The 15,026-nt window shown below is 40.9% G+C and overlaps 1 protein-coding gene across 1 annotated transcript in view; it reads left to right on the top strand.

Annotated features, from left to right (window-relative positions):
* The window catches only part of BMP5 (bone morphogenetic protein 5), a 242,629-nt gene that overhangs the window by 120,752 nt on the left and 106,851 nt on the right, over positions 1 to 15,026 (top strand). The window contains exon 2 of the mRNA XM_044291783.1: positions 12,021 to 12,213. Within this exon, the coding sequence (XP_044147718.1) occupies positions 12,021 to 12,213 (193 nt within the window). The remainder of the gene's footprint in view (positions 1 to 12,020; positions 12,214 to 15,026) is intronic.

Here is a 15,026-nt window from a genome sequence, read left to right as displayed (position 1 = left end):
AAAGTACAAATAGTATATAATCTTATATTACCCAGATGTTCAGTGGGAGTTGTGTTTGCTAAATACAGTCAATATATCGTAGATTTAGAATTTTAAAAAAATATTTGTAATGGGGAACAAAGAAAAGTTTTCTCTTTAACATTATTAAAAAATAACATGAGACTAGAAGTTACAACCTTAGGCCTCTTTCACACTACCGTTTTTTGCGTTCCGTATACGGTCCGTATACGGAACCATTCATTTCAATGGTTCCGCAAAAAAACAGAATGTGTTCCGTATGCATTCCGTTTCCGTATTTCCGTTTTTCCGTTCCGTTGAAAAGATAGAACATGTCCTATATTTGGCCGCAAATCACAGTCCGTGGCTCCATTCAAGTCAATGGGTCCGCAAAAAAAAGGAACACATACGGAAATGCATCTGTATGTCTTCCGTATCCGTTCCGTTTTTTGCGGAACCATCTATTGAAAATGTTATGCCCAGCCCAATTTTTAATATGAAATTACTGTATACTGTATTTGCCATACGGAAAAACGGAACGGAACATCGGAACGGAAACGGAACCACAACGGAAGCAAAAAACGGAACAACGGATCCGTGAAAAACGGAACGCAAAACTGAATTCAACATACTGTAGTGTGAAAGAGGCCTTAGTGAATCATTTTGATAATATAGATCAGATTTTTGTGGACATAGTTACCCTCCTAAATAATTTACAGTACATCTGTCTCCTCCCCCAATCTTGTGTTATTCTCATATACTTGTGCATGTTTCATATTTGTCTCCCTAATTAATTAGTAGATATGGGGAAGGCAGTGGTGACACATGATCACCCTCATGCAGTCCTCCAGAACGGTTTTGACCTTTAAAGGTTCACATATATTTCAGTGTGGGTACCATGTTTATAAGAAAATAGTCACAGAATTTGCTTAAATGTTTGGCCACTTTCCAGTTATTATATACTGTCTTTTCCTTTTTCTGCATTTTAATTTTTTTAATTTTATGTACATAATAATGGGTGTATCCATCTTGCCGGCACTGCTGAGCCCCTCTGCCAACAGTAGTTCAGAGGTATGATTTACAGCAGCCACATGGAAACTGGTGTCTGCAGATGACTCTTGTGACTTCTGGATGACTTCTGTGGGAAAGTGTGGATTCCCTGTGATTTGTACAGAATTCTTTGTGCAGGGAGGGGGAGTAGCTGAGCTGTCCCTATCATCTATTGACTTATATCAGGAAATGTTTTATGCATCTTCTGTGACAGAGGTCATTGTGCAGGCAGAGAGAGGAGGATAATTATGTCCATAACCTTTTAGAGTTACTCAAAGTTTCAGACGCAATTGCCATGTTTTAGTGAGGAGTAAATCTAGACAGACACATTGTCGGATGGGCATTGGATCCTGTATGGTCCGGATTAATGAGTTGTTCTTGCCATGTGAGGAGAATGTGTGCAAGTGTTATCTTAGCTTGTAGGCACACTAATTTATAAGACTATAACTTGAGGGAACCCATGTATGGTAGAACAGAGTCAGATACTGGTAGTCCAGGAAGCATGTTGAACAAGGCAGTTAATGACAGGAGCCTACCTTCACTGTACTGTGGAAAGTTTGTTCTGTAAACAAGATATTTTTTTTACTTCTGTGTCTGTTGGTATTATTAGGTTGGCCAGGCTTATAATAGTGGTTTTACCGTTTAGTGTAATCCTGACTTTGAGTATAATAAGATGACTGCTAAGAAGTAAACTCAAAAGAACAGAAAGTTAGGGTTAGAATTAAAACAGACAGTAACATGGAGAGAAAACTTTCTAACACAAAAGTATGTCATATAAAAATGTTATTTAAATAATGCATAGGTCATTTTCTGAAAAATATTCCCTTTAAAAGTAATTATATTTTCATTTTTTTCTTCAGTAAATAGTATATGTGAATATAGCTTTGTTATATATCTTATTACAGAAAGATACTTGCATATCCTTTTATTAGGCTATTCTCCTGCTCCCTCCTCCTTTTCCCCAACCCTCAATTCAGTGGTCAGATATCTCTTCAGTGAAGTTAGGCTACCTTCTCACTGAAGAATCAGATTACATAAAAGTCTAAAGAGAGCGGAGGGGGAGGAAGAGTAGTAGGGAGTGGCTGACACAGAGACTGCTGCTGATTTGTAAGTGATTTACTGTCTTGTGGATAGCTATGTTACATCTGGTGTTGTGAGAGGCTCTGTTTTCTCTTCCTTTTGGAAAGACAACTGATTTGCACATCTACTTCCCAGAGGAGTGCTATGTGTTTGCTTGTGTACTCTCTTTCTGTCTTTCTCTCTGTTTCTACCTTACCAAATGCCCCCAAAAATCAGATTTTAATAATTCTCATTTTTATTTTATTTTTATTTTGTTTAATATGCAAATCGATAGAATTGATTCGCTCATGAAGAGTTACACCAATTGGTGTCAGCTAGCTATTTTTAGAAATAATCAGTTGGCACTCTGGGAGAAGGTGGTGGTGCTCGTATCCTGGGTTGCAGGTCCATACATCCAAGTAGAAGTGGATCTGGCAAATATGACGCATTTCGGATAAACAGCCTTTAGCCAAAATGCGTCACATTTGCTTGTATTCTGTTTATGGCAATAAAGTGAAGATTTATTAGCATGAAAGGGCGAGTGCTGATGCACTTATTTTACTTAGCTAGCTATTTATGTCTTGGTAATATTAAATGGTATGCCTATAATGTGACTGTCATTTCAGATAACTTTTTAGAATAAGCTGCCATATGGAATAACACTATTTCTGGCCATTACATGACTTGTTTCAGGCATTTTTAGAACTTTCCATCTGCAATCGGTCTATATTTCAAATTTTTCTGAGCGAGTGTGTTAAGACTAGCTAGAATCATGTCTTCCCATAAATAAAGAATTGAGAAACAGAAGCAGCAAAACTTTCTGCATCATATCCACAGAAGCAGCAGTAATGGAGGACATTACACGGCAGAACTGAACAGTTTGGATGTTAATCTGGCAGTAACGTTAGATAGTAAATCACTATCAAATTAGCAGCAGTCTCTGTGTCAGTCTTTCTCCCTCTGCCAGCAGCCCCTCCCTTTTCTTTCTCTCCTTCTCCCTCTCTCAGAATTCAGGTAGAATCATAATGCATTTCAATTCATGTATAATTTCTTTTCCATGTAAAAAGTAACCTTTACTCTCAAATATTTTCCTCAAAATAACATTTTGGTTAGTATATTTTTTAGCAAGCACATTTTTTACACCACAAAGGTTAAGCTAACATGTAATATCCTGAATTCTATCTCCTTCGGTGAAGAAATACTTTTGGTTTTCCTTCATCTGGGAATTTCACTTATTTTTTAAATTAAAATGCCTTTAAAATTTTGCTGCTACTCTTTGCTGTATAATTTTTATACTAAATCGTGAAATTCTATGTTTGCTGATATAATTAAAATATCTAGAATTGCTAGAGATTGTAAGACAATCTTATTTTGGTACTATATATATGTTTATTGCCTTGATTTTGCAGTGTTACATTTTTTAAATATGGAACAATTAGTAATCTGAATAATGGCAAGGTTTTCCAATAATCTGATTGTGCTCTCCTCGTATTGTAAACCTAATAGACCACAATGACCTTACAGACTGAATGCCAATTTGACCCAGACAATAATGTTGGAATAAAATGCAAATTTTAATCACTGCTTAATAAAAGACAAATCAAGTGAGCAAAACAAAAAAGGAATTAAATTAATTCTCCAGTGAGAAGGTAGCATAACTTCAGTCCGTAAGGTCATTGTGGTCTATTATGTAAATATGCCTGTACCCAGACAGGGTCATTTTTGTGAATACAGAGTGTAAACAAGAATATGTGCATTCACTGACATCAAGCAGGGATCTTAACCATGGTGAGGAATACATAGAAACCTATATAGTACCTCTGCAAAAAATAATTTGAATGCGTCTCCAATAAAGATGAGCAAATTCTTGAAAAATTTGATTCAGCAGGTTTGCCAAATTTTGACAAGAAATTCCATTAGTTACGAATTACTTCATCATGAATTGCTTTCCATTGTATGGAGCAGGCGCAATGATGGGGAATGGCAATTGCACCACCCTCCCTTCTTTTTACACCTCAGATGCTGTGTTCAGTGCTAATCACGGTATCTGTGACTCACATTCAGCTGCTCAGGGACTTATCAGCAGTTAAAAAAAAATAAAATACCCACCTCATCCACTTGATTGGTAGTGATGGACGAACATCTGCCAGAACGGTCCGCGAGCACGAGCGCGCAAAAGTGATCACAAATGTTCGCGAAACGCAAGTTTGCGGCAGGTCCCATTCATTTTAATGGCAGGCGAACCTAAAAAACCTTCAGCTCATATTTGTAGCCAAGAAATAATTACTAGAAGTGCACAAATAGTCCCACAACCTGGACAGTGACATACCAGATGTATTATTTGAATTTGCGATCTCCATTGATTATTTTTTTCAATGCGAAATATCGACAATATAATTTTCGTGTACGCGCATGCGCACACCAGTTATAATTATTTTTTCCAATACCGTTTGTCACTGTGTGTAGCAGAGGGAACGCAGCAAAACAGCAAACAAATGCTGCAGTACCCAAATGCACTATATAGAAAGTATATTATTAGTATATAACACCCCGCTTCTATCAGATTTTTTTGGGGGTGACCGGTATATCACACCAGTTATAATAATTGTTTCCAATACCGTCTGTAACTGAGTGTAGCAGAGGGAACATAGCATAACAGCAAACAAATGCTGCAGTACCTAAATACACTATAAAGAAAGTATATTGGTATATAACACCCCGCATCAATCACTTGTTTTGGGGTGCGACTGGTATATCACACCAGTTATTATTTTTTCTAATTGCGTTTGGCACTTTGTAGCTGCAGTATCGCTGCAGAACCGCTCACCACTGCTGCACAATACAAATCCACTATAATATGCTTTCTATGTTAGAAAGTATATTATAAGTGTATTACACTTCTCTGTACTGCACACCCCTTGTGTGGTGCAGTTATATTGTTGTAAAGCCTTTTTTTGTTGTGTGTTAGTGGGGCAAAAAAAGGGGCTTATTAGCCCGTGTGTGTTGAAGTGAGAAAATTGCAGTGTTAATTAGTGGCAAAAAAACGTTATTTGCCATTCACGGCCGCAGTTATATGTTCTAAAGCCTTTCTTGTAAAGCCTTTCTTTTGCGTGTATTAGTGGGGAAAAAAGGGGCTTATTAGCGGTTGTGTGGTGAAGGGAGAAAATTAAAGCCCTTTTTGGCGTGTATTAGTGGCAAAAATTGCAGCACTTTTTGGCGTGTATTAGTGGCAAAAAAACACTTTATTTGCCGTTCACGACCGCAGTTATATGTTCTAAAGCCTTTTTTGGCATGTAATAGTGGGGGAAAAAATGACTTATAAGCCATTGTGTGTTGAAGTGAGAAAATGAAAACCCTTTTTGCCATGTATTAGTGGCAAAAAAAAAAACTTGATTTGCCGTTCACGTTCGCAGTTATATATTCTAAAGCCTTTTTTTAGCGTGTATTAGTAGGGAAAAAGAAAAAATTATTAGCCATTGTGTGGTAAAGTGGGAAAATTACAGCCCTTTTTGGCGTGTATTAGTGGCAAAAAAAAAGTATATGTTCTAAAGCCCTTTTTGGCATGTATTAGTGGGGGGAAAAAAGGGGCTTAGCCGTTGTGTGGTGAAGAGAGAAAATGACAGCCCTTTTTGTAGTGTATTAGTGGCAAAAAAAGTATTATTTTCAGTTCACGGCCGCAGTTATATGTTCTAAAGCCTTTATTTGTTGTGTATTAGTGGGGGGGAGGGGCTTATTAGCCGTTGTGTGGTGATTTGAGAAAATTAAAGCCCTTCTTGGCGTGTGTTAGTGGTGTGGGGGTTTGCTCTGGTAGGCAGATGGTAGCGGTGGCAGTATACAGGCTAAGGAGACAGGCTTTGTGTCCAAACCGTGCTCTTTTATTCACTCCAGTGCATCACATCAAAACTGTGCAATTCACACAACAGCAATGTCCATAAACCCCACCTCCAACAAAGGATCCTCAAACACTGCAGGCGTCTTGGTGCCTGTTCACACAGTCTCTCACATCCGTGGTCAGTACTACACCTTGTCATGGGGCGGGTTTGTCCAAGTTCATGCAAGTTAGACAGGCCACGTGTCGGCCTGGACAAGGGATTGGCTCCGGCCACAGGATCCATTCTTTTGGTCCTTCGCTGAGCCTGCAGCAATTGGGCAGTCCTTGTTAGATGAGCGGACTACAGCGCTCAGCCCGACCAAGCGATCAGCCTCCCATACAGCTTCCTGCAGTGAGACAGGAGACCACACTTCATCAGCAGCCCCACAGTCAGTGAGCATCAAACCTATATTCAAAGCCCTGGGTGTAGCAGGCAGACCACACCCAGCAAGCATAGTGAAGGATTAACTCCTTCCCTACCCAACTAAGGCCAGAGATTACCAACCTGCCAGGATCAGTGTAGACTGACACCAACAACTGAAACCCGTCCACCCGTGGTGGTCCGTGGGGAACAGACACCCACTCTGCTCTTACTCCACCAGGGCCACGACCCCCGGTGGTACGTATCTTCCATCCACTACCACTCCAGACATTCTCTTACAGTGGGTAAAAAAAGGTGCCTTTTAGCTGTTGTGTGGTGAAGTGAGAAAATGACAGCCATTTTTGGCATATATTAATTTCCTTTAGATTTACTTATTTGATCTAACAGTATGTCAGACAGAGAAACCACTGAACCAGTTGAACATGTGTGATTGGCATGGAATGTGTGTGAGCTTGCCGAGCTCCAAAGCCGCCACCAAGTTACAGCCATTATCAGACACAACCATGCCTGGTTGTAGATTAAGTGTCAAGAGCCACAGCTCAGTCTGGTCCCTTATACCCTTCCACAGCTCCACAGCGTTGTGCTGTTTGTCACCTAAGCAAATTAGTTTCAGCTCGGCCTGTTTCCGCTTCCCCACTGTAGAGCTACACTGCTTCTACACTGATGGCTGACTGGTGCTGCAAGATGAGAATTCAGATGTTTAAGAGGAGGAGGAGGTGGAGGAGGAGAAGGGGGGTTTCAACCACTAATGTAGGTGTTTGCGGAAATCCTGATGGAAGTTGGGCCCGCAATCCTTGGCATTGGTAGCACCTGTGGCATCCCAGGGTATGACTCGCTCCCGGCCTCCACAACGTTCACCCAGTGTGCCATCAGGGAAATGTAAATTCCCTCGCCAAAAGCACTTATCCATATGTCAGTCGTTAAGTGGACCTTCCCAATAACTGCGTTGGTCAGAGCACGGGTGATGTTATGGGACACATGCTGGTGCAAGTCTGAGACGACACAACGGGCAAAATAGTGGCAGCTAGGGACTAACGAGGGACGGCCACTGCCATCAGGCTGCGGAAAGCCTCAGTGTCCACAAGCCTAAATGGCAACATTTCCAGGGCCAGCAATTTAGAAAGGTGTGCATTTAGTTCTATGGCCTGTGGGTGGGTGGCTGGGTATTTGCACTTCCGTTTAAAGGCCTGGGATTTGGACATCTGTATGCTGCACTGGGACACAGAAGTGGATGTGCTAGATGATGGTGCTTGGGAAGGCAGGAGACATCCGGGCCTGCTTCTTGGACAGGGAATTAGCTAGCATGTAACACAGGGGAAGAGGAGGCAGTGGTGTGACCCTCAGACACTGATTGTGGACCCAGGCGTTCGGCCCACCTATTAGGGTGCTTTTATGCATGTGGCGGATCATGCTGGTGGTGGTGAGGTTGCTAGTGTTCACGCCCCTGCTCATTTTGGTACGGCACAGGTTGCAAATGACAATTATTTTATTGTCCACACTTTGCATGCTCTTCAGCCACTCATACACCGCCAAGCACACACTCCTTGAGCTACAGCAGCAGAATGGCATTCCCCAACATAGGCTGATTTGCGGCCTTTCCACCCGTTGGAATTCCACCCTCAATATGTAAGACCAACTGTACGAACAGAGAAAGGCCATAAACGATTTCTTGATGATACTGGCTGACAGAGGTACTCCTCTGTGTAACTTTGATGTTAGCTAGTGGCAGTTCATGTGTGACAACTGCCGTTTGCTTATGCCCTTTGAGGAGGCCACTTTATTTATCAGTCAGCAAGAATACAGCATGAACAACATCATTCCACTGATTCATATTCTGGAAAAGATGCTGGTAAATCTGGCTGTTCAGGGGACTGGAGATGGTGTCGGGTCTGTGAGAGAATGATGTCCATCTTTATCAGATAAGTTGTATCTTTCAGCATTTCATTGTATATCTGTATTATGAACTGATTATTGTCTATTGATCTCATCACAGACTGCTGCAGGTCTGGGGCGCTCCAGTCTTTAGTTATCTTGTGTATGCTGAGTTATATCGTATAGCATTTCTGTTCATTCTTGGTACTTCATTGTCCCCTGATGAACCTTGTGCATTACAAGGGTAAACGCGTCAGGACTGTGTATGGGATTGTGTATCTTGCACCAAATTCGGATTCTCGATTAATGTGTGTATCAGATGTATCAGATGTATCAGGTGTGTATCAGATAAGTGATAGGGCTGCGTAGGGACAGGCTAGCCAAGGTACGTGGACAGAGTACTCCTACCATCAAGGTGTATCTCTGGGCTGAGCATATTTTGATTAGGGTTAGCCTAGGGAGAGAATTGATCTCTCATTGATGCTACCCGGTTTTGCCTCTAGCCATCCCCAGTTGATTGCTCTTTGGTTGTTGTACTACGAGGATATTGGTCCTGTTGGCACCTGTTTTATTGGACAGTTTTGCTTCTGGCTACCTGCCTCAGCTGCTATTCTGATGCTGTTACCTGCCTGATGCCCTACATCTGATGCCAAGTGCTCCTTATTACCCCCACCATCATCAGCGGGTACTGTTAGTGCCACCCACCTCCCACTCTGTCACTGGGTCACTTTGTGGTCTCCTGATGCTTCTGCCACCTTCACACTATGTCACCTTGCCATTCTGTGGTCTCCTGATGCTGCTGCCACCTCCACACTGTCACCTTGCCACTCTGTGGTCTCCTTATGCTGCCGCTACCTCCACACTATGTCACCTTGCCACTCTGTGGTCTCCTGATGCTGCTGCTGCCTCAAAACTATGTCACCTTGCCACTCTGTGGCCTCCTCGTGCTTCTGCAACCTCCACACTTTGGATGCTGCTGCCACCTCCACACTATGTCATTGGGCCACTCTGTGCACTTTTCATGCTGTTCCCACCCTCCACACTTAATGACTGGGCCATTATTTAGCCTTTTTGGCCTGGTTGAAAATGCAAATATTCAATTCACGTGTCATCTATGTTTTGGACCCATTCCTGTTTTGTTTTGCATTAGCAATACTTATGGATTACTGACCAAATGATGACCAATTGAAGGCGGATGCTCAACAGATAGGATCTGTTTTTTTGTGGGTTATTATTGTGATGGATCAGAGGAAGGGCAAAATAATTAGTGACATAAACACAAACTTACTGCTGGCACACTCTTCACTCTGTAGGGGGGCTCTACTTGTATAAGCATTTAATAGAACAGGTTCTGTAGACATCTATGTGGAATCAGCTGACAATGGTGTAAAAGAAGTGCGCTCTTTCACGCTATATTAGGATCTTGCGCCTCTGCACGGTTCTTTAAACCTGACACTAACATGGACCTGTAAGGCTGAGTTCACACTTAAGTTATTTGGTCAGATTAGGCCCCATAACTGTGCAGTGATTCTAGTAGCGATTCCTGTCATCTGCATGTCATACTGACTCACAGTATTGTTTCACTACCACAGCAGACTCACTATGCGTATTGCTGCAAGGCACAGTGTTCTACCCCGGTATACAGGCTCTCTGTAGCCAGGAAATAGCTGTTTTTGATGCAATTTGACACAAATTAATTTGGATCGAATCAAATCTTTTCGGAAAATTCGGCGAACCAACCGAATCACATTTTTGAGAAATTCGCTTACCTCTACATATAACTAAACACATAATAAAACGTTAGAAAGAAACAAAAAAAGGACTGTGGTGATGTGTACAGTATAATTGTTGGGAGGCAAGTTATAGTTACGGGATATTGGGCATAAAAGTGAAGAGTAGATCTAAATGAAGGTAGAATAGCCATAATTCTTTAATGGCAATGTACAGGTAGTTGTTGGGCTAAGAAGTTACATATAGGACCTTTTTTATATCACTGTATTAGACTGAGCCTATAAATTTCACAGGGTCCCTGCCAGTTTGGCAGAAACACAGTATAACTGAGATCAGTGCTAGTTGGTATCAGGACCCCTTTTTTGGGATGCCTCTGATGGCATCGACCCCAGTATTGTCTTGGTTATGTGCCTTTATAACATCCAACATTATTATAAAATATCAATAGCTAATCCCAGGTTGTTTAATCTTCAGATACATATATAATATGTTCATATTTCTCAAGTCACCAAATATAATCTAATATAATAAAACCAATTTTATTAGTGGTAATCTTCTTTGTTTATGGTATGGAATACTGTAAAATACACATGATCAAAAATTTTGAGGCCAATTACTATATAATGTATAGCCTATCTCCTAATGGTTAAAATAGAATCTGATGACTGCACTTGATTTTGCCTAACACTTGTGGCATGTGGTTTTCTCTTGAATTATGTCCTTCCAGGCTTGGCTTTTTCCTAGGCATGTAATACTCTATATACATACATTTGATACTGTAAGTTCAGTCTGTGGTAAAATATTGGGTCAAATTTGACAATGTATTGCCAGTTTTTATTGTATATATGCATTGGAAATATAATGTTCGAAAGCAAGAAAAAGATTTCAAAATTTACATTAACTGAGGAAAGCACATAACACTTACATAGTGCCCTTCTTTTTATCTTTTTAAATGGAGATCTGCCAATTCCTGGTTTCATCTTCTGCCATCTAAAATAGATACACCTCTTCTTAGGCTTTGTAGTCCAAGACACTTCCTGCTGCCCTTCGATTGGACAATTCTGCTCATATGAACAGCCCAAGAGCAGGGCTGGATGAGCATGAAGTGTCTTAGGCTACAAAATCCTCAGGTGGTCTGAGAAGCGGTGTGGCCATGTTGACAAAAGAACAGAAGAATTGGCAGATCTATAGCTGGAAAGATGAAAATAAGGGCACCATGTATTGTTGGGGTTCTGTCAATTTCCCAGGCAATTCAGTTTTTCTCTTTTTTTGAATCGGTTGCTTGCTTTAAAGATTTAGACATATTAGAAAGTAGACATTCATCAAAAAGTCTAAAAGTAAAACCATCATGTTCCACATAACACCTAATCAGAGCACAATTTAATTGCTTAAACTGCTGTGGACTTACTACGGACAACAAGGCTAGTTTTTCGTTTAAACATTTTGATAAATTAGGTCCATTGTTTGAAGACTTCTAGGAGAAAGGTAACATATAAGTATAAATTTAAGAAACACACATCCCAATTATTAACTAATAAGCCAATTTCAATCTATTTGCACATACACAAACACACAAAACATTGTAGAGTATTGACCTCAGTTGAAGATATTTGCACTTTACACTGACATGATTGGTTTTCGTGGATTTTATAGTTAGTGTGGGGGAGATGTGATTAATAAAATATGAGCTGCAGCTCTGCTAGGGATTTGGATTTTCCATGGAAGTGGTTCCCTTATACTACAGTCCTCTTTCATTCTTACCTTTTCCTCGCCTGTGTCTAAAACCACTTTTATGACATGAACATTTTAGCCTTTCTAGTATTATTTCCAGTTGCTCTCATGAAATTTTAGTAAACTAATGAGTTTTTTTCTTTCTCGTTTGAAGTGAACATTATTTCTCCTTTCACCTGGAAGCTATGTCTGGATTTGTGGTTTTGCTGTTTACCCACTGTCATACAGAGCTGCCAGAATGTTTTCATTTCTAAGCCATATAAATTCACAGTTCATCATTGACTGTATTTAGGGTTCACTCCTGGAATTTTCTTTTTTTCCTTTCAGTTGAAAGAGACAAGGACTTTTCACACCAACGGAGGCACTACAAAGAATTCCGATTTGACCTCACTCAAATCCCACGTGGTGAAGCTGTGACAGCAGCAGAGTTTCGTATCTACAAGGATCGAAGCAACAACCGTTTTGGCAATGAAACCCTAAAGATTAGCATTTATCAGATCATTAAGGACTATTCAAATAGGTAGTATAGTAAAATCAACTTCATTTCTTTGAAAATGTCACTATCATTAACAAAAACTTTAGTAAATTCTCCAAACATGTTAGCATTTGACTTCTTTTATAAAGCTGGTTTCACAAGTGTTGAACACCTATAACCCCTGTGGTTCAAGAGAAACCAATCTAGAGCACAATAGCCGAGATTGGTGGTTAGCTAATGTCATGGGGGTTGAGACGAGTTGTGACAATTATACAGATGTTAAAAGCTGGCTATGGTAAGCTTTAAAGAAAAATAAAAGATCAAGAAAATCAAGTAATTATTCAGCACAGGATTTTAGACTGACAAACTTGTGATTTAAGATAAACTGTACATAGAGCTTTCCTGAACTTTCCTGACCAGTTTTAGTCCATACTAATTACCTAGTCTGACACTGTCAGTGCTGTTTGTAAAGCCTCCGTTCCACCCTTTAACCCCTTTAGTACCCGCACCGTACAACAGCGCTGGTGGGCGTGACTTAAGGACCAGCACCGTACATGTACGGCGGGCTGATTGGGTGGTGGCAGGAGTCTGTCAGTCACTGATAGCCGAACCCCTTCGGTATGTGCCGACATCAGTGAAAACATGACGCATTAACCCTGGCACTGCCACAGTCAGCGCTGACCGGGGGACATGCAGGATCCTGCCGGGTGCCGGATGGCCATCGGGTCTCCGTGCTGCTGTGATGGAGACCCGATGGCAAGGAAGGCAGCCCCAGTGGCTGCCTACCGTGACAGCCTGTGAGATCCAGCCCCCTGGATCTCACAGACAGGAAGCTGTAAGTGTATTACAGTGTCTAATACACTTACAGCCAATGTATTACAATACAGAAGTATTGTAATGCATAATAAAGGGGATCAGACCCCCAAAAAGTTTATATCCCAGAGTATGATAAAGAATAAAGTGAAAAAAATGTGAAAAAAATAAAGTTTTAAAAAAAAGTTTAAGAAAAGTATCCTTTTCCCAAAATAAAGTTAAAAAAATGTGTAAAAAATAGGGAAAAGTAGACATATTGGGTATCGCCGCTTCTGTATTGACCGGCTCTATAAAAATATCACATGACCTAACCCCTCAGGTGTCGAAAAAAATAAAATAAAAACTGCTAAAAAAACATTTGTTTGTCACCTTACATCACTAAAAGTGCAAAACCAAATGATCAAAAAGGCGTATGCCCCCCAAAATAGTACCAATCTAACCGTCACCTCATCCCGCAAAAAATGAGCCCCTACCTTAGACAATCGCCCAAAAAATAAAAAATAAACTATGGCTCTCAGACTATGGAGACACTAAAATAAAAATGCTTTTATTGTGTTAATGTAAAAATAAATAAAAAGTAGACATATTGGGAATCGCCGTGTCTGTAATAACCTGCTCTAAAAAAATACCACATGACCTAACCCCTCAGGTGAACACTGTAAAAAATATAAAATAAAAATGGTGTTAAAGCCATTTTTTGTCAACTTACATCTTAAAAAAAAAGTGTAATAGCAAGCGATCAAAAAGTCATATGCACCCCAAAATAGTGGCACTCAAGCCGTCATCTCATCTCACAAAAATGATACCCTACCTAAGAAAATCACCCAAAAAAACTATGGCTCTCTAACTATGGAGACACTAAAACATGAATACATTTTTGATATACCGTATTTTTCGCCGTATAAGACGCACTGGCCTATAAGACGCACCTAGGTTTTTGGGGAGGAAAATAAGAAAAAAAATATTTTTAACCAAAAGGTGTGCTGTGTGTTTGGTGGGTTTGGAACTAATGGTGGTCTGTGAATGGCACTATTACTGGGGATCTGTGGATGACGGACACTGATATGGGGGGATCTATGGATGACGGACACTGTTATGGGGAGATCTGTGGATGACGGATACTGTTATGGGGGGATCTGTGGATGACGGACACTGTTATGGGGGGATCTGTGGATGACGGACACTGTTATGGGGGGATCTGTGGATGATGGAAACTGTTATGGGGGATCTGTGGATGACGGACACTGTTATGGGGGGATCTGTGGCTTGCACTGTTACAGGGGGATCTGTGGCTGGCACTGTTACAGGGGGGGATCTGTTGATGGCACTGTTATACATGTGTCATCCACAGACCCCCCTAGACCATAACTGTGTCATCCACAGATCCCCCGCCGCTCTAGTATACTAATATAATATGTCTTATTCAATTAATAGTTATTAAATATGCCCCTTTATTCCTAATAGTACCTTAAATCCTAACTGCTTCAGTACAATGCTGGCAGGCAGGCCGGGCGGCCGGAGCGTCACTCACTGACGTCACTTGTCTGCGCCGCCTGCTTCATTCATAAAGTAGGCGGTGCAGGCACGTGACATGAGGGAATTACACTGCCGCCCACCTGGCCTGCATTGTACTGAAGCGCTTAGGATTTAAGGTACTATTAGGAATAAAGGGGCATATTTAATAACTATTAATTGAATAAGACATATTATATTAGTATACCGGAGCGGCGGGGCGGGGCTATAGTACAGTGACTGCACCGCCCTGCCGCTATTGCCGGCCCCCAGCTCCTCCTCCCAGTCCCTCCCCGAGTCCCCGCTTGCTCTTGCGATGTAAAACTGACAGCATTCGCCGTATAAGACGCAGGGGCGTTTTTCCCCCATTTTGGGGGGAGAAAAAGTGTGTCTTATACGGCGAAAAATACGGTAATTGTGTAAAACTTAAATAAGTTAAAAAATGCATACATATTAGGTATTTCCACATCCATAAGGACCTTCTCTATAAAAATATCACATTATCTAATCCTTCAGGTGAACACCGAAAAAAA

This window comes from Bufo gargarizans, chromosome 4 (genome assembly GCF_014858855.1).
Source record: "Bufo gargarizans isolate SCDJY-AF-19 chromosome 4, ASM1485885v1, whole genome shotgun sequence".
Lineage (NCBI taxonomy): Eukaryota > Metazoa > Chordata > Amphibia > Anura > Bufonidae > Bufo > Bufo gargarizans.
Note: the sequence above shows the minus strand (reverse complement) of the source record. Positions and strands in the feature narration are given on the sequence as shown.